Source organism: Ceratina calcarata, unplaced genomic scaffold (assembly GCF_001652005.2).
Source record: "Ceratina calcarata isolate Rehan_Ccalc_2016 unplaced genomic scaffold, ASM165200v1 scaffold90, whole genome shotgun sequence".
NCBI classification, from domain to species: domain Eukaryota; kingdom Metazoa; phylum Arthropoda; class Insecta; order Hymenoptera; family Apidae; genus Ceratina; species Ceratina calcarata.
In genome coordinates this window covers 200,013-225,895 of record NW_017180369.1, presented here as the reverse complement: position 1 = coordinate 225,895, position 25,883 = coordinate 200,013, and the positions used below count along the sequence as shown (strand labels likewise).

The following is a 25,883-nucleotide window of genomic DNA, read 5'->3' as shown; positions in this document are numbered from 1 at the left end:
AATTTTATACAATTTGCTACGGCACCTGCCACCTTGATTACATGCAGACATTCCATCCCACGCACTATAATCTGTTCTTTCAATGTTTATAAATAACTAGTGTTAAAAAATAGTAGCGCCTTAATATGCACACCATCTGTATCCTTCCATTTCATAATTTCAACATATTCTACAATTACGAATCGTCGTTTCGTAATCTTTAATTGTTTTACCGTCCACTCTCATTCTTTCATAATTAAATTCTTCTTACAGAGTAGAATACATTGTAAGTTCGCAAGATATAAATTAGTAATTCTGTTATATTTGTTATAATAGTAGGAAGAACCGTCGCCCTTATATCAGACTTGGCTATGAATAGTTTCTCTTTTTTTTCTTTTCTTGCAATTCTCAAATATAATTTACTCAAAATTGGCCTACTTATACCATCTGCGATCTGCGATTCGTGCACCCCACGAGTCGTGCACAAGCAACGAACGCCCGCCGCTCTCTCGCCGCTTTCACCGAGACTCGCTATTGAAATTAAACTTCACGCGTCGTGCCCCGAGAAACGTGTGAACGCGATTTACGGGATCGTCTTCCGACGCGAACCGTAAAACTGAATCTAAGGCAAGATTCGGCGAAGCGAGAGAGCGGCGGATGGATGTTCGCGGCAGGTGTACGATTCGCCGGATGAATCGCGGACACGAAGCGTAAAAGAAAAAAATGATAAAGTCTCGTGAAATTTTATTGGGCGATTGACAAGCCGACACAATCTCGCAAGACATAAGAAATACGATAATATGTTCACGAGTTTGTTTTTTTTATTTTTGCTTTATTTAAACTTTAAACCATTTCAATGAATTATATATAATAATTATCTTGCATTTACTTTTGTATCATAATTAGTAATTAATGTTTATCTTCATTATGTATAGCGGTCTCGACCGATTTGTCCATCTTATGTGACAACCTCCTCTTTCTTTTTTTTATTATCATTCACTTCTTGTTCTCCGAAGTTCTAGACTATCTTACATAACACCCGCGCACTGTTATCACTCCATTGTTTGTTTTTTTTTTCTTCTCTAATGTATACGACGTTTTCTTTCTTTAAAAAACTGCAATTTGATCTCACTTCGCGTGGTATTTTTTTTAACGAGGGAACGTATATTTAAGTCTTTTTAATAGACGATAGTGTATTCGATCACGATATCGTCAACAACGATCTTGGTTCACGCCAGTTGATACGTCTTCCACGCTGGAAGCGTCGTCGGCCTCTTGCAAACCGGTGAAGAATGATGTTAACGCCATCGTCGCGACACCGTGCCACTCACGTTGGGCCGGCTCGGGACTCTTTTTCCACGTTAAGAACGCGTCGCTTGAAATTATATTATAGTCCGACAAGTTCGTCATAATATTAAACAGAAGCCCTGTAATAAAGTTCATGTGTCACACGACGCGTAAACGGATAAACAAAAATTATTTAATCGCCCCTCTGAACTTACCGTGTGGATATTGTAAATTATGCAGATGAAGTTGAATCGCATAAAGGCATTGCAATTCTAAGGATTCGTTTGTATCGACGAATCGTCGTATCAATTGTTGTAAATTAGTGAAAACATCGTTTTTCAATTGGTGCTTGTTGTTGACTTCTAAGTACTCTGAAAACGACGACGACGACGACGACGATGAAAGAAATCACGACGAAAATCAGAATGGTCGAAGAATCTCGTCCCGGTAGGGAAATAAAATATCTACTTACCCATGGACGTCTCTAAAATGGCAGTCGTTAATACTCGAATGAATTCGGGTTCCTTGACTCGGTTACCCACATTTGCCTGATACAATTAAAGGATGGAAATATAAAATCCTCGACGCGAGGTCGATACGGTTTAGAAGAAGATACTCACGATTATCCAGTTACAAATCACATCGAAGTTACCACTGTCCTTCATCAGTATTCGAAGTTCGTCGTGGATTTGCTGGTACGTGATATAATCACCAGTGCAGAACTCCAAGTTCTGAAAATCCCACAAATGTACGATGTTAATAACAATCATCGTTGTTACACACAGATATAATCGCTTCGATAACTCACGTAATTCTTAATTATTTTGTCGACTTCCTCTCGTTCCGGATCGATCAAACTGTTCAACTGAAGTCCACTTTGGTCCCATTTGTCCGCGACCCACTTAGGTCCTTTGTCCCGGCATACTTTCGACAATAGTTCTCCAAGGAATATGCCTACGTATCCTTGACTTCTTAAACTATCAAATACAGGTTTCAATTCGTTCAGAGGCAGTACCTCTTGTTCTATTGGATGTGCTGCAAAAAAGAAAAAAAGACACAGCGATGAGTAACGTGTTTCCCGTCGACACGAGGGTGTAGAACTGTCGCGCACAGACAACCTCAGGCCTGTTGAGCAAAAAATTCCCGCACGGAAATTCTACGGTGAAGAATGATCATCATGTTTGGCTGCACACGACATAGAAAATACGATGTTTCGTGACAGTTTACTTACACAGTATCTCCGCCAAGTACAACCAGACTTTAGGTATATCGAGCAGAAGATCATCGATTATCTCCAATATTTCGACGAGTCTGAAAAATGTGATAACAATCATGATTAAGGTGGACAGGGCATGGTTTAAAAATTTTTATACAGAGACCCGAGATCAGCATCCTTTTGGCTTTAGTAATCGTAATTTCAACATCTGTTCTGTTCTGTATAAAGATTTTCATCACTCTCGACGTCGAGTCGATTCGTATGTCATTCAAACGATGAGAAACAAAGAGTGGAACTTACCCATTTCTCAGATGCGTTACAGACAAGATCTTCTGCATGATTAAATGCGACAGAAGATACGACACACGTTCTCTGTCAAGAGGCGTTTTCTCGAGAACGAAGTTGACCAATTCACGGATGAATTTGCTCAATGCGTTATCAAAGTTTTGTTGAATGGCCAACGAAACGGTCTGTAAAGAGGAAATTCTCATGAAACATGTATCGCTTTTAAGGATGTATTCTCTATACAAGTCAATCCAATCCCGTTTTACCAAGGTACATAATCTTTTGGGACTGACTGTATAGCCAATACATCCTTAAGCGTTCCTCTAAATTATTTGGTTTCTTCTGTCCTCTCGTTGATCGTGCAAACAGCGATATAAATAAATGTAACGTTAACGTTAATTCGTAACGCTGATCAAAAGGATCAAGAAGAAGGTATTGCATAATTTGGCACACCAATGACTCAAGCATCTCTTAGTAAATGGCAGAGATGGATCTAAGGAGCGTGCACAGATCGTCTGCTCGTCCGCAGAGTACATCCGATAAGTGGAAAAGATGTATCGACTTACTTCGAGTATAGGATTCTTCAGATATTCTTTTATTATTTTGTGCAACGTTTTGTCAAACTCTTCATCTGTCATCGGAGGTTTATGACTACTAGAGGTAGATTGCGAAGATTTCAACGGTGGCGGTGGCATAGAGACGCCTTGACTTTGTGAACTATCTAACAACGAGCTCTCTCTACTTGACGACGAGCTGCTCAATTGATGACTACCATTACGTGAACTCCTACCATCTGTAACAATTCGAACAATTCGGAATTAGCTTACGTTCGAACGACACTAGCCGGTGAAAGAAACGATATTACTCGCGCCGTATCAGAATCCTTTTGGCAAACAACACTAAGTTTCACTTTTCAAAAATGATATATCGATCATCACGAATCGTCGCTTAATCGTTATAATTAATTAATTCATTTATTTGAAATGACGGAGGACGTACCATAGGAAGGTTTGTAGTCACGACCGTATTCTCTTGGACCGGTAGATCTCGATCTGAAATGAGAACATCAACAATGGTTAAAATTCTAATCGATTCTCAGCGTATCGAATGCACCATCGTTACGAGATTCAGAACGCTATTGAAGTCACATATCAAATCAGAAACTCTAGCCTAGCAAAATAATATTTCATCACTCTTTCGTTTCGTCGTGCACATCACGCGAAACAGAGTACGATATACTTCCGACAGACTTACCCGGAGAGTTGCGGTGACGTGATTCGTTTATCTTGGTCTAAAGTCGATATATTCTCTAATTGTAAGCATGCAAATTTATTTGAATTTATCGCTTTCGAGCCGCAGTTCTGAGGCACCTTCCACATGTACATATTTCTGCTTCCTAACTGTAGATCGTCCATCGGAGGCTAAAAGGTGAGGTAAGAGACTTGGTGAGTGTTCTTTAGAGATGTCGCCGAATCGTCGTCGTCAAAGAGGAATTACTTACAGGTTTATTTTTAAGTTTGGCCGTCTCGATAGAATATTGTGGCCTCGTTCTGACGACAGGTTGACTCCAACCACCGTCGTCCGTTGGACCAGTACCACCTATCAGACACAGATAGTACATTTACTAATACTACACAATTGAAAACTACGGAAGTACATTTACAGTGATACTACGGCGAAAGAAAAATTATCAGAATACGCTGTACAATCACTTCTGTCAGAAACTCTAGTCTGGCAAAAAAAATTGGTATCATCATGTCCATAAGTCGAAGAAGAAGCGTATTGTTGGTTAAATATTTATTTACGATATTACTTACGATTCCTTTTTCTATCACTGGCACGTTCGTCTTTCCTCGGTGTATTCAACGGAGTATTACTCAATTGGTTGTCTAGTCTTTCCGACTCCGCTTCCTTCTGAATTTGGTCTATAGTCTTAGGATTGCTGTCGTCTCTCCTCGGTATCCATTTGTTTGCTCTTAAATCTATGACATCTTGCAGCATGAAACGAATTCTGGAACTGATCTTCCCTTGATTTCGTCGCGCAACGATATCTTGCATTTTATTGAAGTAGTCTTGCATCTGAGAAATCCAACAGTTCAGTATAAAGTCTGACGTCCTCCGTGTATCGTTGAATACGAAACGAACTTACATCTTGAGGTCCCGCTTTCGCTTCTAAGTCTCTCCCAACCGTTGTCAACAATTTACATAAACATTCGAGATTATCTTCGTCGCTCTGGTTCAACAGGTCTGTCATGCAGCGATGCATGATATTAGTGGTTAACATTCCCTGTCTGAATAGCTCGCCGATAAATCTGTAAAGTAACAGAAACAAACAATGACAGACCGATACGACGTCGAGCGCGTAGGTCTCCTTCTCATTACGTACCGTATATTTCCTACTGATTTTATACGCGTTTTGCGTTCTTCTTCTTCCAGCTGTATTTGCAAGTCTTTTTTCTTCTCCTATTACAAACAGTGATATAAATTCCATTAGAAACGTTAGCATTGTAATTACAAACGAAATATTTTTAATGCGAACAAGTCTATCAGTTGTCAACTCACAGGATCGGTACACTCCTCGATCTCTTTAAGCTTCCTCGTCCTCGCCACTTCGTTAACTGGATTTTTCTCGAATTCTTTTTGGCAACGAGTAATAATAAGTTTTTTGAAACTGAACGAGCTCTCTTTCTCCACGTTCTGATCATTTCCCGGGACTTGCATCATCGCAAGCTCTTTGCACATTAACGCATATGCCACAGAGAAGCTCGGTTCGTCGACAGCCTGTGTATCGAACACAATTAATTTCATTGATGAATAAGCGCGCGCAGTTCATAAAAGCACCGGATAGACGTACCTTCTCGAAAACTAAATTGATAACACCCTGCAGCCTTTCCCGAGTATCGATGTTCAACGCGCGCACTTGGTCGATCAAGGTGTTGAATTTCTGCGGAGTGAGTTTATTTAATACGCTTCTAACTTTTTTGTAAAGAGCTTCCGTCTTCGCATCCTCCTCTGGCATGTTCGCGTTCTTCAATCTCGTCGGCCTCCACGCATTCTCAGTTTCTCTCAGCTTCACGTCTTCTCTCAGCGATAACGATACATGAATTACATTTGGTTTCACTGGCTTCGACGACTTGCCCGGGTGACTCTTACGATTCGGCGGCGGCTGAACAAGTGCGAACACGTTGTAAAATTAATTATTACTCAAACGCTTACGAATGCCTACACAAGATCAAACGGAAAATCAGGAGCATAGTTATCTGTCAAAGACATTCAGTCCACTACTTTCATTTTTTTTAATACATCATTTTTGCCTTTCTAGTCGCTCGAACGGTGGTTCATCCATCTCGATTCCTTACTACTTACCATTCGCGCGTTCATAGATGGCTTCACGAATCCAGGGAACATAAGATCGTGTCTCATGTTCGAATCCTTGAACGCTCTAAGGTCGTTACTGGTCCTCGTCGACTGAAAGAACGTTTACGGTTAAACGGTGTTAACGGTGACGACGGTAACAAAGACGAGTAGCAGTAGTTTCCGTACCCATACCTTCGAGCTGTCCTTCAACACGACGTCTAAGTCTGGTAAATTAGTCGGTTTGATCTTGCTGTTGGGATCGTTCTGAAGTTTTATTAAGAAGTCGCGGTCGTAAACCTTTTTACCGCTCTTATTGATAGGACTCCATTGGTCATCTTTGTATTTATATTTAAGCTGTATTTGATTGGCCGTGGCCGGTGCCGGCTCGACCGGTGCGGCGATCGGTTCGGTTTCAGCCGACTTTTCGATAACCGGAATCGCCTGCTGTTTCTCCTCGTTCGGTGCTGATATCGCGGAAACTTTCGAGTTCTCCTCGTTCTTCTGCGCGACTATCGTTTGAACGTCCGCCTCTTCTTTCACTTTCGCATGATCAACAACGTCGTTAGGAACTGATTTCGTTTGCGTATTACTACATACATTCGACTTCTTACTATCCTCTATCTTAGGTGAAGATTCTTTTATAGTTTCCTTGTTGCTTGGCAGTTTTTCTGCAGCGGGTGCTTGCACGGGAGCAGTTTCCTTAGGGATTTCTGGCGTCGTCACCGGAGATGCCTGTTTCTCCGTTTTCGCGTGACCGGAGGTAGCCTCCTTTTCTTTCTTCGACTCGTAATTCTCTTTTTCCTTCAGATCCTTCGTAATCTCACGATTTGTGTCTTTATTGCTGTCCTTCGGCGGCAAAACCTCTTTACCGTCCTGCTTTACCTCGGGTTTTCCCGAAGGTGTCGTGTGTACGAAAGCGTCCATGTCCGTGCCTTCCTTCTCTGCTCCCTTTCGGTTCAGTTCGCGGGGTTTCAGCTTACTCTTGTTCTTCTGCTTCTGCGTAGGTTTACCTGTCGAATAATCGCAACACAGACGCGAAAATATAGTGTGACACGATAGGAACGGAGGGGGGTTTAACGATAGAATAGTTTCCTCTCGACAGCAGTCGGTCTCGTAATAATTGTATTTAATGTTTATACGTGTAGTTCATGAATCGTGAGACATTCATACAGAACTATTATTACGTTGATATCGCTACAGAGAGAGGTTCGAGCCGTGAAGAAAAGTCTGGTTCGGCTGCAAGCCAAGGATAATTATAGTCTCGGATCACAGTACATTTCGTACCGTGACATTTCTCTTTTTCTCATTAATACGTATACAAGTTTCCAATTCTTGAACCCGCGGAAATTAAAGAGCCGCGTTAATGGACATCGCCCGAAACGTATCGTTACAGAAAAGGAAGGAAGAATGGTTCTTTTCTTTGGCCAGTAGGACGCCGAAAATACTCGCATAAAACCAACGCGTTTCGAACGCATACACGCGAGGAATAAATACGTGTAATTCGAATAAATAATGTAATGACGATGGCCGATTTAATGATGCAGAAAATTGCATTATGTAAGATTTTCTAACGTACTTCCTTCCGGAAACGTCCAAGTCTAGAATAGCCCGAGTTTCACGTCGTTCGATTAGAACGAAACGTAAAGAATAGAACTTTTTAGTCGTACCGTCGTTAGTGACGATTGACCGATGGATCGAGAGTAGAACACGAAGCAGCTGAACGATATCTATCGGATACGTGAGTAACGTTCGAGGGCAAGCTGCGGGGGGCTAACTCTTTAACATGCGTTATCCAGAATTCGCGTAAGCAATGGCGAACGGTTTGAACGGATGTAACAGTAGAATATATACCATGATCCCTGGAGCCCCGACGATTGCGACTTCTTGATCGGGAGCTACTGCTGACATGGGCAGTACCATTGACTTTGCGGTCACCCATTTTCACATTTGGTTATCGATGAAACGTGCACGCGCTGCTATTCAAGCATGTTCTAGCCACGGTGTGCTGCTGCCCGTCCGTTCGTTTCGCATCGAAGACATATCGCACGGTTACAAGTCACATTTTCTCGCGACACAAAACTCTTTGTGCGGCTCGAGTTTCAGCGGGCAGCGTATGCCACTGCTGCTGCTGCTGCTGCTGCTGGTACTACACTGAATCAGTATTTATTTATAAATCTGCCAAAAGCTTGCCAAACCTAGGGCAGACCGATTCGTATTCACACGCGCAACAATGTGCAACCACGATATACGCATTCTAAACCCTTTTTTTCCCTTCCTCTCGACGATAACGAGGGGGTCGAAAGAGAGCAACGACAGAAGCTGGAGAACACGGTCTGACACACTACGAGAGGATTCCGAAGAACGAGCACGAGCCACGACGATATCGGAGGCAAAAGGATGGACGAGAGAACGATTTCTCCAGTTCGATTGGAACGATGAAGGTGACAAACGCTTCCTTGCTCCTTCGAGACTCTCCTTACACGACTTTTACGCGTCTATTTTAACCTGTGAACTGGTACAAACTAACAAGCACGATATGGGATTTCTTAAATTAGTTCTGTTCGCCGGTTTAGCGCCGGAGCACGCGCAGTGCCGACTTTCTTGATAGCCCACAACTTGGCCTCTGAACATCTTTACTCGGAATGCATCGACGGTTAGAAGAATTTGTACATCCCCCCGTTCTAAATCGACGATCATACTCTGTTCGGTCAGCCCGACAGGGAGGCTCGTCGTTGTGGACACAGGTGAAACCGAATGTGAAAGAGAATGTTGTTATCTCTGTTTTCAAGTTCGTATCTGAGGTTTTTAAAATATCGATCGTGCGACGTCAAAAATAGAAGGCAACGGGCAATAGCGGAGTGGCAAGATACGAGGAGAACAAAGAATTCTCACGCTAACGTCTAAATATTGTAGTGGAACTTCTAAAACGGATTAATTGCCAGTCGGCAGTTAATTCGATGCATGAAAGTGGTCTGAGTAAGATCTCATAAAAGGAGGTCGAGGTAAAAATTTAAGGAGAATACTGAACGGTACGTCGTTAAGGATACGTGCGATCGTCGATCGCTTTCAACCGATTGAAATTAACGTATCAACGAACCTTCGTCGAACTAAAATCCGAATAAAACCGACGCAGCGAGCGTGTCTAAACGGAATACGGAAAGTTCCCTCATCGGACAGCGAGATCTCGTTCGATTTATCAGCCTTCGCCGAGATATACAATCGTATGGAAAATGTATATAGCTCATTCGGTGATTTTTCTAGTCAATGAGAACCTTTCACCCGATTGGTGAGCGCTCAAGGTTGTCACTGACGCCGAAAGTCTTGAGATACCGTATTTTTTCCACACGCACGACGCGTGCTCTTGTGAAACGGCGCTTAAAAGACAGCCGAACCGTGCACTCGGTTCTCACCGTATGTACTGTACGGCCGTGACCTCCCCAAGAATTTCAATGACACTCCCCTCCGACACAAATATGTTCCATATCGCATCGAACACGTCTGTTTTCCAGAATCTAACATCGGGAATTGCAACGGTCTGTGAAGAATAGAACCGTGGACAAATAAAGAAATGCTGACACACCCATTATACGTGTACTACTCCTACGTTCTATGCTTAATTCCGGCCGGCCGAACGTATCGTTCCCTTCTCTCTCTCTGTCTCTCTATCTCCTCTCTCGAGCAATTTATACAATAATTCTTTCTACGACTGGTACCTACTGTGTAAACTAAATTCGAATTAATGTACGAATACACGATCACGTATTTCATCGGAAGAAACAACGTAATCCGTTTAATTAATTCTTGTCGAACGTTGCTCATACAAAACGATTCGATCGAGAATAAACGAACGTTTGATACGACCGGGGTCTCGGCAGCCTACAAGCTTTAGTTATCTCACACAGGAACTAATGATCAAATATGGTGTAGCTTTCTTTTCTGACCGCTCACAAAATGGCTACAGATTTGTACGTGCGGGAGAGAAGCAAAATTACGACAAACGACGATGTTCTATCCATCGATGGTTGTTCAATATAAATATTCCACGAGACACCACGGTGGAAACACTTAGAAGGTACAAGAGACTTGTTAGCGTAAAGTAACAAACGTGGCCGTTAAACTGTCTCAAATACACGTGCTCGAAGCATGGTAGACGAATGAAATTTGGTTAAAAATGCTATTGACCGTTGCGTATGACGATAATCAAATATTTTAGTTGAATTCGCTAAGCTGGAACGATCGCGGTGTATAACGACAACGAGATGTATTAATTACAGCTTTCATATATTCCTGTTGATTCTCCCGATCTTTTCTGATCGAGCCTGGGTTCGAAAAACTTGTTTCGGTGAATGCCTGGCGCGCTGAGAAGTAGCCATATTTGAGCACGAGTCGTCGTTCGATCTTCGAAATTCGACTTTCCCGGTTCAGTCAAACGATATCTTTCTGTAACGAATAAAAAACTGCTCGAGAGAAAGATTCGGGAGACCTGAATCGCGCATTTACTCAATTTATCAAGCGGACGGTGGCTCTGCGACGAAGCTCGTGTTCGGGAAAGCCGTAGAACACAAAATGTCGGAACCACGTTGCGGAAAGCGAGTATCTTTCAGCTCGTACCCCCGCGCGTTAAGACCAGATCTTTTCGAGGCAACTGGATACAATTTATACATACATGTTTAATCGAGACAATCTCCTGTCGTCGTCGTTGCATCCGCGTGCGATCACTTTTTTCACAGTAACAATAATTTTCAACAGATATAGAGTAAAATAAAAAGTAGAGATTCGGTAAAACCTTCGTCGCTGGTTCACGTAAAACCTTATAGTCCAGTGCGACCCGTATCTTCCAATGGAAAACGAACGATGCGTGTAAAGGGCGCAGAGCGTTATGTATAATTAAAATAAAATGTAATAATATGTACAAATTCTACGGAATACCGTGTGATTAAAAACACTTTGTAGGAACGGACTGTGGTAAAATGCGATTATGGGTAAGCGTATTCGTTACGTTTAAATGAGTAGAAATTGAAATACGAGTATCTTTCAAACTAATACGTAGATTCGACGAGCTTGTGCTCATCTACGAGTATATAAATATATATATATGTATAAAAAAAAATGATAAAAGGAAAAGGGAGAAAGCGGGGAAAGCGGAATAAAAATTACACCCGGCTAGCACAGCACGTGCTGGCTACTGGAGTAAAACCGTTGTTCGATGAGAGAAGATGCCGGGAACCTCCCTCCAGCGACGAATTCGACTATGCTCGCGTATACTCGGTCCGTTTCGTGTCTTTTCGTCCGGTGATGATGTCACCGTTGGCACACGAAGCTCCTTTCGGAGAGTTCCATGCCTCGCGTTTCAATCACGGAGGAAAAGACCCGTCCGCATGAAAAATGCATGCACCCGAGTAGATAAACGACGTTCTATCACGTCCGAATCTGCTTCAGTTAGTTATTAGTAATGTAGTAAAACGGCGACATTGTTCGACTCGCGATACGTATAAATTAACTCGAAATCTTCGAAATTACACTCAGCCATCGTGACCGACAGGCTTCCAAGTTAACGCGACCAACTACAGGGAAAAAGTACAAATCTCGACATGACGAGCTCTGCGTTTAGGAATGCCAGATTTCAAGGATGTTCAAACGATGTTTGCTCGACTAAAGCCTATCTATGCGAAACATCAAAGACTTACCCTTCTTTTTATTCCCCATTTTGTAAAACTTCTCTCAGATGTAATCGATACGAACCGATGACACTGCTAACTGCTTGCGATATGATTCTAATATTAATTAACGTTTCACGGTAGAATCACTACACTCTCTATCTCTATCTCTCTCTCTCTCTCTCCCGTCACTAACACTTTCGTTTATGAACAAATGCAATCTGTCGAACGTTAACGGTGAGACAGAAGCATGTCGAGTTACAAATTTAATATCCATGTGTACATTTTAAGAGGCACCTCGTCACAAACTCGGATGATGCTTCCCGATGTTGATAACTCAGATCCTTTTAGAAAGGTATCGTCGGATTCAACGGAGAAACGGTTAGTTAGCTAGCTTCGAAAACGTGGGTCGATAAAAATATCTCGTAAACACTTTGCACGATTCAACGTGCGGGATGAAAATGAAAACGAAACTCACGAATTCGATATTGTTCGAAAAGAACCTACGTCACGAGTGCGAGGTTTCACGGATACGGAACGACTATGGAGGGCAGGTTGTAGGTTAGACTGAAAATAAATCGGATTGCAACGCGGAACACTGCGGAAATATGCGACGATTCTCGTCGTCGATAATGTTTCGAAGGGAAACAAACTACGCGATGCTTTGTCCACCGATATTTTTGATTCCACAGGAACACTATCCCGAACTATTAAAATCTATTTGCACGTGGATCACTTGCCGATGGATGCGACTCCCTTTACACGGTAGTATACACGTGACTATATAAAGGCACCTTGTGCGGCACGGTTTGAACACATGCTATAGATCGTGATTTCAAACTCCGCGGGAAATAACAGAAACACGTACAAAAAAAGTATGCATTAATTACTTCGATTCGACCGTGGTCACAATTATTTAAATGTAAATATTGCGAACAACGGTGGTAGTTCGAAAGTTCACGTTATAACGACAGGACGAGAGAGGAAGTTGCCGGGGTAGTCGAGATCCTTTGTTCTTGTAACTCCTGTACGATATTCGAAAATTCAACAATGATTAATTTGTAACAATCCAGTGTCATCGACGGTATTATCGACGTATCGAGATCGTTTCTTGAAAACATGTGAATATTCGTAAGAGTCTTAAAAGATAGTAACGATTATGAGGATGCTACACCCCTACCACTTCGTATCGATTTAAAAGGTATACGGTGATAGAAGCCGAAATACGTTCGCTAACCGTTCGAGCAGATTACGTCTTTTAGTCTGCATATTCATCACTCGCGGTGGTATTGATAAAACATGATCTGTGAATTCCAGCTCGGACGTTACCCGTACGTTGCCAGAAAATTCGCGAATTCGCTCAACGAGGGAACCGAACGATCGACTGCGTCAAGTGAAACATGGGAGGAGACGATGTTGTATACCGAATAGAAACTCACCGTCGGACGACTTTTGCTGCTGCTGCTGCTGCTGCACTTCGGTCCGGGGAGGTTCAGGCTCCTGCTTCTCGGCGTTCACATCTCCATTGGCTTTGAAGTGATGATGATCCGCCGTTTGGTTGTGAGCAGGTGTGGGAGTGGTGCCCCTAGAACTAAGACTCTTTTCCCTCGTTTTTTTTTCTTTCTGCTCTTTGGCACTCGGAGGCAGCTCGGTCGTAGCGGGTGGAGTTGTCGTGACCGTGGCCGTAGCAGCAGCGACGGGAGGAGCAGCGGCAGCAGGCTGATTATGGGCGTGAGTCTGAGATTTTCTTCTAGGCGGTGAGCTCGATGAATTTTTACTGGACAAATTAGGGAACGGTTCTCTGGCAGGAACAGGGTTAGCACTTGGGGCAGTGGCGGACGGTTTAGGGACCTCCGGAACGTTCGTACTGGGCGTCGAAACAACGGGAACAGGCATCTGTGTTACGGCAGGCGTGGTGCTGATGCCTTTCATCGGATCGACTTCGGGTACGACAGTCACCGTGGATAGCTGCGCAGAAATATCATCCTTGTTTACGTTACGCGCTGGAGCTGGCAACGGTGCTGGTTCCTCAACGACCACGCTTTTCGTTTCGCTGCGTGGCTGAAATTCCTTTACAGGAATTTGCAGTGGTTTAGACTCTGTTTTCACTGTACAAGAGTCTGTTGTTTGAGCCGCGTTACTAGCCACGGTACTACCTAACGATTGACTACACAACGCAGTTACATTAGGTAGATTCTGCGTTGCTGACGAACCGCTGTTACACTGATTGTTACTCGCATCGTTAGTAGAATTTGTCTGCGAGTGGGACAAACTTTGTGTCACGTTTTGTGTCGTCGACGTGGTGTTCTGTACGCATGTCGTTACTACCGTGGAGTCAGAACCAGACTCATCGGTCGTGTTTTTCACAAGCGTTTTTGCAACCCGAGCTGCAAAGTCGGCTTGCACCTCGGCATTGTTGTTCTGTAACAATCACCAATTCTGCGTGATAGACGATGATACATAGCAATCGGACGAAGATTATGCTTGACAACTAAAAACTGGCTCCAAACTCAAATCATAGGACGAGAAATAAAACTAAATGTACTAAGTGAAATAAAAGAAACATTCAATATATTTTATACCTCTGTTACCCCTCAGCCATGGTTCGCAAACTATAAGCAAAATGTATGTAAGTAATATATGTACGTAACAATATACTTAGTCCACACACCAATCAATTAAACCGTTCACTTTTACGATCGACTATCAAACTACATCGTTCACTCGGCGCGAATCAGATTTTCTTTCGTACACGCTAAGAACGTTTCTTCGAATTGTTAACAACGATCATCATGGCTTCTGGGTACAGATCAATGCGAACAATTGACTACACGAGAATACAGAGAGAGTACGCATTTATCGTTTGAGTGTTTCATTTGATTTCTGAACTAGAGAGGCTTTGAGAATGGAATGTGATCGGAAATGTATGTCCCTTACAATTAGTATTACGACTCCCATAGTCAATTGTTAATGTGTAAACGTTCAAAGATTACTCACTTGTGGCTGAGGTGTTTCACGATTACTAGATTCACCGCTTTGGATAGTTTCATTATAATTGTAAATTTCGTGACTTATATTTTTACCGGTCGACGGATCTACGATGTCGGTAATAGCATTCTGTCCTCTTGGTTTCCGAGATTTTGTCGTACTATTTGTCGTATTTGTTGCACCACCATTATGGCCTGAGTACACATCTTGAAACACAAAATATAAGATTCATGTTATATATAAAAAACATAACTAACCATTGCCACCATGTCTAAGACTCTTATACAACGCTGTGCTACGTTCGTTTTCTGTACATGACAAACACGATCTGCCAGATTTAAGACTCACCGCCATACATTCCGTACACGTTATTCACGACGTACATTATGTACAAATCACGAAGTACGATACGACTTTAGCGAGAGGTCTGTTCGGATGGACGGTAACGAAAGGTCTGTTCTGATGGACAATAGCGAGAGATCTGCGTCGAGATCTGTTCCTTCGCAAGGGGTCGGCTCAAGAATGACGAAAGTAGTCAGCAAATACCCTCGGATGCCCAGGCTACGACTCTACCTGAACTCCTACCCTACCCTACCCTACCCTAACTTAATCGTTCACGTACCGTTACAACGGCTTAAACAATTGTAGAAGGTTTCGAGACAAAGCTCCGTACTGGTCTTTGAAGTAATAAATCACGTTCCCTTCGGTTTTCAAGTTTGCTCTAGCGGTAATTTGGTGATTTATAGTGCTTACTTAGTCCCGAAAATTTAGGCATAGACAACAAGAGCGTTTATTTGTTCGAGTCCAATATTCTGTACCGGGCCTTGTCGAGATCGGTTGACAAAGAATCGAAACAGATAGTTCGTATTCTGAGACACGCGCTATTCGCGTTTCATTAAAAGCGAATAATACTCACCACTCTGAGAAAGAGATATACCCATGGGGGGTAAAGGTTGAGCCTGTTGCGTAGGTTGCTGAAGCGTACCTTGAGGTACTACTGGGGCTCCTTGGGCACCGGCCAGCGGGCCTGTAACGTGTTGTGCCCCACCAGTGACAGCGCTCGCACCTGGCCTACTTATTAACGGTGTAGTCGCCGTTGGGTAAAAATCTGTGAACCAAACGAAGAGGAGACGACGATGCAATTAAAACCGCTCTTCGACAATCACGACTATGTTGACGATTCGCTTATGCATGCGCGTTACTCACATGGTGGAGTCGGTGGAGGTGCATTATACGCGAACATATTTTGTGCCGTTAAAATGGCTGAGTGTTGAAACGGCGGGAAGTATGACTGATTTTGGTGCGTCTGGTGCCTTTGAGGTGGACCACCAAACTAAAATTATAAAACGTTTGTTACACTTACAGCCGGCCAGCAGTAAACACTGATGAATATGAGTATTTTCATAGTAATTGAACGTGGCGAACGATCTCGAATTTACAGAGCATAGATCTAGTCACGAGGTGATATTGAAATAGATTAACGAGTTCTCTACGATACGAAACGAGACTACTAATGAAGAGCGTGGCAATAGATATATAATATCAACAGTACTTAACTACTACCTGAAGGGGGGGTATTTGACTGTTCATGGAATATACGGACTGCTGATGTGGACCATGGTGAAGACTAGGTACTTGGTACATCGTTCCAGTTTGAACCATTCCACCACCTGGATGATAAATCGCAGTCGGTTGGCCACCACCTCCGCCAACTCCCGACATACCGACTACTTGCGCACCAGTACCCCCTTGACCTCCTCTGTGACTAATACCTCTCGGCTGTTGTGGCCTTGGACCTGGATAATAACCCTGTAATTTGAAGACGGAACGATCAGCCAACGTCTGCTGGTGATACGCGTGAAACGCGTTTCGCAGTTCGATCGGCGGAGCAACGAGACGAACAACTTCGAGATACGAGCTGTTATACGAGTTGTTCTCGTAATGTCTGTCTTCTGATTACCTGTGTCGTCGGCCTCGTCTGTGCCGGCCCGTATACTTGTGACAGAGGCTGTGGTTGAGGTTGTAGATGAGCCTGCTTTCCCATTTCCTGCGGCGAGGGGGTATGCACAGGGGGTGTCGTAGTAGGAGCCGGACCTTGCGGCGGTTGTGACTGTACCCCGGGTGCTGGGTTTTGCGGTGGTGCCTGTCCTCCGGCAGGACCTCCTGGCGGAATACCTGCTGCCGATTGTCCTATGGATTGTAAACCGCCGAGTGGAGGAGGCCCTCTGCCCCCAGGTACTCCTACACTACCCCCTCCCCCGCCCACCTGGCCCCCTGGTTGGGTGCCGTAATTTTGTCCTGACACATGAAAGTCTGATCCTAAAATGCAAACAGACAAAAGACATGGGACGTTAGTCGCGGCGGGAATCAATTGTCTGGACGAGACGAACGAGTAAATCAAATTTCGAAGATTCAACTCTGTTCCGTTGTAAAAACAATAGGATATCAGCAGGATTCAACAAGTATCCGGCGATCAATATTTCACGTGTCACAGTTACGAAATTACGAAGTGTACGCGCACACTTTACATACCGCTGGAAAAATGTAATAGTGACCATACTCGTTTCGTACAATGCACCGTGTACGTTAAATTCGACTTGATAGTACCTGCGATTTGCTACTTTCATGAATCTATCGAGCTGCACGTTCGTCTAGTACTACTAACGTTGCACGACGTACACGACGAAAGTAATTCGGGAGCAATTTATTTGTTTCAACTATAAAAACACTGCCTGGAACGTGTTTCGTATTTCGATTTTCGTACGACGATTATGCACGACTATGCCATGCAAAGCTTACGGTGACAACTCCTTATCATCGTTTATCATACGCATCAATTTGATTTGGCGATATCAGTAAAAAAATCTCGTAGAAAATATATATTTCGTGGCACGTTTACGTTCGCATATGCGTGCGATATTGCCCTCTGGCACTGCCGCTCGCCATTCTGTCGTTAAACGAATTACTTGTGAAAGCGATTATGCGTGGAATTGCATGACATCGTTTGACACGTCGTCATCGTCATCGTCTAAGAGATGTAGTGCAATCGGTTTCGTGTATTATCAAAACATCCGACCAGTAAAGATTATTCGCCTCTCGAGCCGAGGCAATGAACTCGTATCACCAGTAAAAATGCCTGATCGAAAACCCGTGGCAATTTCGCAGAGACGAACTAGAAAATATTTATCTACGCACGTTGCGAACTTATCGAAAGAGAGAACACGTTAAGGACACAGCCAGATAAAGGAGCAAACAAAAAGAAAATATGGGTAGTCGGTCGCTCACCGTTGAAGATCGGCGCGAAGCTGGTTATCGTTTTTTCGGTCGCCCAAATGTTGTGCCGATACGCGCGAACAGATCTTTACAATGGAAGAACAACGTAGTGACAGCAAAGCTCGAACGCGAGCAAAGAAACCGAGAAGACGGCCTCGCGAACGGCCATCTTTGCACATGTGGGCAGGGGCCGGAACAGTGCTGCCATCTGTAGTCCCGTGAGTGCATTGATTGCTACGAAAGGGGGGCGAGGCCGAACTCCATCGTCAGGATTGTATTAAATACCGTGAAAACATGTAAATTACATCTACATATACCTATACGTGCCCCTCGAAAACACTGGGAACCTCGATTCCCAATCGTTACGGGCTCACGTATCAAAGATACAGCGTTCAAATTCTTTCCTAACACATCCCACCTCCCCTAGATCTTCTATACGGATCAGGTCAGGAATAATCTCATGCTCACTCATTTTCATTGGCACCGTTAACTATCAAAATGCGAATTTGATTTCTCGCCCTGATACACCAGTATAACCTATTTTGACAAATCGCATCGTCTCACGTCGATGTGAACCGTGTAGAATTCAGTTTCGATCGTTCATCGTATTGTCCCATGAACTTTATATTCAAACGATCTAATAAGACGCATACGGGTATATTGGCGAAGTGAAAGAACCGTGGCCTGAAATATACAATTCAGAATGCAACACGTCATTTCCGGGACAGATTCCCTTCTCCTCCCCTCTCTATTATTTCCCCACTTGTCTACTCGACTAATAAACCACGCATATCTAATAGATTCGGATTGAAAAACGTACGTAGACGACAAATTTTAACTTTCGCTGTTCGGCGAATCGATGATAGAGGAAAGGTTAGAACGATCGCGTTCGAGCCACGTGGCTGCACCGTGTGGCATGCTCGAACGGTAACCGCGGAAATACAATTTCTTCTTAAAAGCGAAACATTGCTGCATTCGATTCGTTGGCCGGGCGCAATTCTTAAACTTATGTTTCAAGCATTCCAGCTCCTAGTGAGCAACATAGTGTTATCAGCGAACAGATTAGGGGCGATAGCGCTATGATTCATATCGAAACTATCTGAAGTATACAATGCATTCTTAGAACCAGTCACCGTCGAACGTCGATTATAACGTTTATCCAGGACCTTTGTTGTTGATTGACAAACTTAATTTTTATGTTACGAACTGATAGTTCGATATCTCTATTAAAGAAACAACTTCTGTATCTCGTGGAGTAACGTCTTCATAATTGATTGTTATCATTAGACTTTATACAACTATAAGACAATTCAACAACCAGAAGTGATAGATGCACGTGATCTACAACGATTATCTAAATCGATATCGATTAATCTAAAACGATTTAGAACATCAGCATCCGGATGGATATGTTTAAGCATAGTTGTTACACCGATACCACAAACGGTTTATTTTGCATGACGATCCACGGTCCATCGATTATGATTAAAAAGCACGAATTACACGGTATGATAAAAATTGATCGTACACGTTATTCTTTAGCTGGTACACGCGTGCAGTAGTACGTGTCCCAACTTTTGCAACAAGCATTTCAACACGATTTTCATTTTCAATTTGCAATACGCAGAAACGTGTCGATAATTAATAATATTCGGCATGAACGGTTCCTCGTAACGAAACGAAAGTCACCGAACAGTAAAATATAGAACAACGAAATCGTTGAAAATATTTTTACCGAAAAATCGGTAGAACTCCTGGAATTTCTTGGAATGCTAGAATGTAGGCGTCACCGTGGCAAGACATATCATGCAAGAGGAAAGAATCGAACGTACCTTCGTGGCTGTACAAGAAGGTAGAAAGCATTTTATCGATTGACCTATATCGCGAATTGTCTACAATGCCGCTCAGGGGCGCTAAGGACTAACCCAAATACTAAACTATCCGATATATCGATAAACAGAACAATTATAAATCACGATCGTTCGTCGATCGAGCCTCCCTGGAATTCTCCTCAATTTTTTTCTACGATGGATTCGAACGAACGAACGAACGAACGAACGTTTCAGTGAGGCGAGGTAAAAAGGTAGAAGCGAGATAAACAGATAGAAGCTAGGCAGAATTGAACGTTTGAAAGATCGTCGAAAGAGAAGACGGATCTAAAGAGTTGTACGATTTTCCTTGGTGATTATTAATGAATGAACGAACGAAGACACTGCGAAGAGAACCGTGTTACAAGAGCGTGCGCACGTTTAAGATGCTGTGAGCGATGATAAAGTAAATATAATTTCCCAAATATTATTCGGTACAAGTCGAGCTTGGCCGTGTATCCGCAAATAGACGCAAACGATTCGACTTCTGACAGATAGGGCACCAGGTCAAATTAACTCTACCTCCAGTATGCTCGAAAATAACGGGCCTCGTACGTGTACACGTACCTCCTTCTACGTGTGTGCATAAGTGGGCAGGCAGATATCAAACCACGCTAAGTTATGCAATTACATTTGCATTAACGCGCGCAATGAAAGATTTAGCGATACGGTTAAAAACGGGGGGTCCCATCCATGTAATTCATTATCTACAGACGCGAATCGTATCGAACGCGATTAAGTATTAATTTCGGTTTCTCGGATTGGATGGTAGAAGCAACTCAAAGTAATAAGCAACTAAAAGTAGGGATAGATAAGCGAATGGTACCTAAATTCGAAACAATGCTTCCACTGGTCACGAAAATGTATGTCCATGATGGAGCAAACGAAGACAGAGCGTCTCTGTTTGGTGCATGCAAAAAACAACGTGTTTATTGCGACTGCAACAGTATAAATTTCCTTTCGCTCTTTACAAGGTGAAGAGAGGCTATTGGAAAATGATACGTGGAAGAGCTGGGTACCTACGATTTTGTCTTTTTTCGTAAGACGAAAGCGTGATTAAATCGGATGATGATTTACACGTTGATAATGATACTACTCCCCCTCTTGAAGTTGTTTTAAACAGATTCGGAGAAGTCTCAAGATAATCACTGATCTGGCTCATCTGCCACCGAGTAATAATTAGTGCGAACAGCATGTACATACAACGAATTTCTCGTGAGAAAGTTATGCCTGAAGCATACGCTAAATTTCTATTCTAAATGCCATAAATTGGCGATACGAAAATTCGTTCCTACAGATGAACTCTGCTCTGCTGATCCTGTCGATCTTCGTTGAATCGTCATTTCTAACTCATAATTTTTGTACAGTTTAATTACATGTCGAGCGCCTATTGAAATTTCTACGCGTAGTACCTACTTACAATTGTACTGTTCATTTCAATTGTACAGCTGCCAGAGCTGAAATATTACCCAGACCCAAATCGTTTCCACCAGTCCCCGTCATAAATTCAAGTCGAAAGGAACGTGAAAAGCGTTTCTCGTTCCCATCCTTGTCCTAAAAGCTAACAGAACTTCCGTCCCCAAGTTCCCGTCTTCGATGTCTCTCCCTTATACCCTCCCCCCTCTCTCCCACTCTCTCCACCCTCGCTCCTCTCCCGAGTTTCATTTGCTGTTTTTGTACTTACTAGCGTTTGCAGTAACGACTCGATACTGCGGCGGTGCTTGTTGGTGCTGGGTTTGTTGCTGTTGCTGCTGCTGATGACTCAGATGGTTTATGTTGACGGTCAATTGATGATGGCTCAACTGATGGTTCAAGTGGGGACTCGGCGAGGGTGGTGGCTGATGAGCCGGATGCACGTGGTGATTGTGACCAGGCTGCGGATTTTGTGGATGGGGGGCTGAAAGATGGTGGTGGTGATGGGGCCCTACGCAGTGTGGCAGGAGACAGTGCATGGGCCCTACACCCACGGCGACACCCACCGCGCCTTCCTTCGAGACGCCATACCTCGAAACCATTCTTCCTAGTGTAATTGTTCTTATTCTTCGTCAATGGCGCGCGCGCGCGCGCCTTGACTGACAACGTTGATTTTAAACGAAAGGAGTCGATCAAAACGAGACAGTCTCGTCGATTGTTTCGACGATCCTCTCGGACGATGGGCGCATCAGGATTCTTCCGTAGTCTGGTCGTTGTCCGTGAATCCAGTTAATCAGTGACTAACACTCGAGTCCATCGAACGTTGTTTACCGTCCAAGTGAAGCGAGTGCGAAGATTCCTTTCCATCCACGTGCTCGTTTAATCATATTATTCTGGGACAGCGATCGTTGTGGTAACGTGAAAATAAATATGTTTCGTCTCTTCCTCCTTTTCACGGGCTCGAAACTACCGACAGATCCGGTACGCTAAACAAACGGATAACGGTGTCAAGTGCGAGGAGGAGCTCATCGATACTCGAGCGATTTCGTTCGTGTCCACGAATCTCCCAATCGGCAATGCTGTATCATGATGATGTCATCGGGCGTTCGATCGGCGATGCAACAAAGGGCTTTGTAAACGGAGCTCATCTATCGCGATAATTGCATACGCCCTACAGTGGAGATCTGTTTTTGAGAACGCTGGCAGTATCGTTGTCTCTCGACTCTTTCCCTTCTCGTCCGGGATTTCCTTCCTCGAGTCCTGCTCTCGCTCGCGTGAGAAACACTTGGCTCTATTCGTAAGTGTCGCAGGTGTATTGCGCCCGGTCGTTTTTCGACTTTAATTCACCCGTAACGATATTCCTCTTTTTCCCCCGGTCAATTAGTACTTATCGATCTTCGCTCGCCTAACAAAGAAAATCGTTGACGACTAGAGGAAACGTAGATGAAATTCTAGAGAGGTGTACAAATTCGAAGGACATTGGAATAATACTAGAACGAAATAAATAAAGTGTCTTGGACAACATTTAATGAGATGATCGATCGATGGCCACCACCGGATTATCTCGCCTTAGTCGCGTTTTATAAACGAAATGTCTGTATACGTGCCGATCCGAAAACAACATCGTGTTCGTTCGTCGCTTCGAAACTAGTACGGGCTAATTCACGCGTGCCACTTCATTATTCAAGAACAAGTTCACCGAGAACATTTGATCCTCCCCTTAAAATGTATCACCACGCTACCATATTGTTTTTGTTTCGTATCGATGCACGCGATTCCTTTCGACGGAACGCCAGCCGCACTCAACTGTCAAAACTTTTCAACGTGGAGATGCACAAAGGTGGTAGGAGACACGCTGAAACGGACGGACTCTCGTACCTCCTCTCTATGCCAAAATCGATATTTAAGGCTCGACCGGCGTCTCCCTCTTCGCACCGCCCACTCCTCCTGCCACGGGAAACTTCCTGTTCACGGAGTACATAAAGGTTATGTCCACCGAGAGGAATTATCACTAAAAACGGAGTTCCAGCGGCACAGTCGAGCCCGTTTCACGGCGGGCACCTAGAAAAGATTCGTTTTTTCCACCGCACGTTCCTTCCTTCCTTCCTCCCTTCCTCAGTATTAGATCACTGGGGAAGTCTCTCGGAGACTCGATCGGAGGTATTCGGCCGCGTGCCGAAAAGTACCGAGCCGCGTTCTATGTAGTTCCCTCCGTATCGAGATTTGCAAACGCGATAAAAAAAAAATCGCTGAAGGAGATCGCTGGTGGCACGATGCACACACGGTATTCAACGACACCAGGTGAACTCGATGACCAGCACCACGTTCGACGTGTCCGGAGGGAAACGCGTACGTCGCAAAAGTTCGAATCGAGCAGGAGGGAACCGAAACGGCGTTCCTAGGTCGCGCGAGATTCTTCCTCGTGTACCATGAGGCGGCCGTTCGACGTACGGCCGTATATGACCCTTTGCCAAGGGTTTCCCTTGTTCGATAATGCCGGTCGATACTCGAAGAGTGTTCGACGTATACGTTTGCAGCTGTGTGACGCGTCGATTCGGAGAGGGGAGAGGTAAATTAACGAAGACGTGAAGACGAGCGTACCCTTTTGCAAGGGACGCGGCGTAGACTGATGCAGGCTAGTCCTTCCCACACGACCTACGAATCGCGACCCGTGGCCCCCTACCCGCTTCGCACTGCAACTAAGGAGCGACAGGATCGTGTATCGATTTCAAAAAAACCACCCCTTACCGTTCAATCGTTTCGCACGAACTCCGGAAATAAACGAAATTACTTCTCGATTCTTATTAATACCCCGCCTGCATCGATTCTACGTTGAAAATCAACTCAAGTACAGCTTCGGCTGAGAGTACGTTACATAAAAAAATACGTGTGTTTCGTACGAAACTCGAACACGAGATCGATTATTACGCAGCATAAATCGTTTGACGTGATTCTAAGTCGACGACAGTGTCGATTCGTGAATCCTACCTCGACTTTGCTAGAATTGAACAGCTTTTCATTCGGCGAACGGGTAACGTCGCGATTACCTCGTGTCGAACGAACACTGTCGTACGATATGAAAATGCGTAATTAATAAAGTTTGCATCTTACTTCGAGTAATCGAATCGTGTAAATATCGTGGATGTTAATTATAAGTGTTATAATACGGCCCTGAATAGCAGTCAAACGCCAAACCCACGTCGGAGTCGAAGGTAAAGCCGCGTGCGCAGACCGGACAGCACAAAGATGGCGTAAGGCTCCGCGCATGCGTAATAATACCCGACACGGCGGACCCTTCGACTCGCTCGTATGAATGCAAAAGGCGCAGCGCGCAGCAGCCCCCCACGTACTACGTTCGAGGGTAAGACGACATGCACGCGTATAGCCCATTCGCCCTAACTTTCCCACATGTGTCACACCCGTTTGTTTGCGCTTCGTTCTTGCTAATTAAACGTGTCTGACGTAAGATCTCTCGATACGAGAGACTCGTTCGACTCGGCAGTACGACATGAACGGTAGGAATGGATTCGTTCGCGAATTCACGATTAGAAATTCATAATCAGAACTTTGAAATTCGAATCTGACATGAGACAATGGTACGAAACGACGAAGGCACGAGCGTCATCACGTGTCAAACAAATATATGTGTAATATTATGTATTATTATCGTTCCATAGCATGGTTGTTCTCGGGATACTGCGCATCAATACTACATGCGGTACGTGTGCATGCATTACGTAGTAGACGTCCAAGCCAAGTAGATGTAACGAACGATTTCTATTAATATCCTTCAACCTTCTTATTTGAAGTGGACGTTTTAATTACTCGGGATCATCCCGTCGTGATCGATCGCGCATAACAACGTGTACGTTTAAAAAAAATGCTATGCGGCGATCGAAATCCCATTGTTTGCGTCTCGAGTGAGTCCGCACACGTAAATGATTCAATGGATCGTCTGTGATCGCAGGATGTTCGGCACTCTCGCGAGAGTACCTTTCAATTGGCACGAGAAAAGCCGCGGAAGAATGGAGGAGATTTGCGTTTGTCAACTAGGATGAACAAGCGACCAAGTACCTACTAGCTGGACCGAGAATGAGACAAAGCGGAGAAGCGTGAAGCCACGGGGAGAGATCCACGAGAGCGCGTGGCACGCGTGGGCGAGGTGCGTGCGAACGCGTGGGTACAGAGGAGGAACACGGCAGGCGAGGAGCAAGATCCTCGGAATCGTTGGGTGGGTAACCCAGTTTCGCCGGTGCAGCAGGCCAGGCTGCAGCGACGTCGTTCAACGATCGATACCTATATGCACCGGGTAGGTACTATCCGCAGCCTAGATCCGCTTGTCTAGGATAGGTGCAAGAAGGGGACTGCACGACCTACATCTCTCTCCGACGGGAGTGCAACAAAAATATGATTCAGGGAATCGTGTTCGACGATCACGCGTTGTCCGGTAGCGAAGGAATCCGCGGAGAGTACCTGTTAATGCGTCCCACAGAGTTTATCACCGTTGCTCTTTTTCGATCGTCATCGATCTCGACAAGCATCCTGAGGAAATACAAGCCT

The 25,883-nt window shown here is 44.1% G+C and overlaps 1 protein-coding gene, 1 long non-coding RNA gene and 1 pseudogene across 4 annotated transcripts; 2 read left to right on the top strand and 1 right to left on the bottom strand.

The window, feature by feature from the left end:
• Positions 1–955: 955 nt before the first annotated feature.
• On the bottom strand, positions 956–23,963 carry Eif4g (eukaryotic translation initiation factor 4 gamma). Of its 3 annotated transcripts, none has more exons than XM_018035373.2 (25): positions 21,595–23,963; positions 16,730–17,088; positions 16,333–16,578; positions 15,976–16,102; positions 15,686–15,877; positions 14,779–14,975; positions 13,221–14,202; positions 6,311–7,134; positions 6,134–6,235; positions 5,622–5,933; positions 5,330–5,548; positions 5,154–5,230; positions 4,917–5,079; positions 4,585–4,846; positions 4,269–4,366; positions 4,022–4,188; positions 3,767–3,819; positions 3,334–3,560; positions 2,783–2,952; positions 2,498–2,577; positions 2,075–2,301; positions 1,887–1,997; positions 1,739–1,814; positions 1,482–1,637; positions 956–1,406 (listed from the first exon to the last, which is right to left on the bottom strand). In XM_018035373.2, exons 1-25 carry the CDS (start codon positions 21,923–21,925, stop codon positions 1,192–1,194), a joined length of 5,973 nt encoding a protein of 1,990 aa, XP_017890862.1. In that variant the 5' UTR covers positions 21,926–23,963; the 3' UTR covers positions 956–1,191. The 3 variants fall into 3 exon arrangements, with proteins under 3 accessions (XP_017890862.1, XP_017890860.1, XP_017890861.1); XM_018035371.2 differs by having other exon boundaries at positions 16,327–16,578; positions 21,595–23,962; XM_018035372.2 differs by having other exon boundaries at positions 6,317–7,134; positions 16,327–16,578; positions 21,595–23,962.
• LOC113465137 (uncharacterized) lies at positions 8,478–9,710 on the top strand. Its single transcript, XR_003389964.1, has 2 exons — positions 8,478–8,565; positions 8,698–9,710. It is a non-coding gene; the product is annotated as an uncharacterized LOC113465137 (long non-coding RNA).
• On the top strand, positions 23,634–25,883 carry LOC113465133 (uncharacterized; annotated as a pseudogene).

What these genes read in the sequence shown, in the direction of transcription:
- Eif4g (XM_018035371.2), bottom strand. Translation starts at nt 21,925, where the DNA reads ATGGTTTCGAGGTATGGCGTCTCGAAGGAAGGCGCGGTGGGTGTCGCC. An exon ending in AGACGAGGCCGACGACACAG is followed by an intron (nt 16,579 to 16,729) that starts GTAATCAGAAGA and finishes TTCAAATTACAG; the next exon opens with GGTTATTATCCAGGTCCAAG. An exon ending in GCAGCAAAAGTCGTCCGACG is followed by an intron (nt 7,135 to 13,220) that starts GTGAGTTTCTAT and finishes ATTATTCGACAG; the next exon opens with GTAAACCTACGCAGAAGCAG.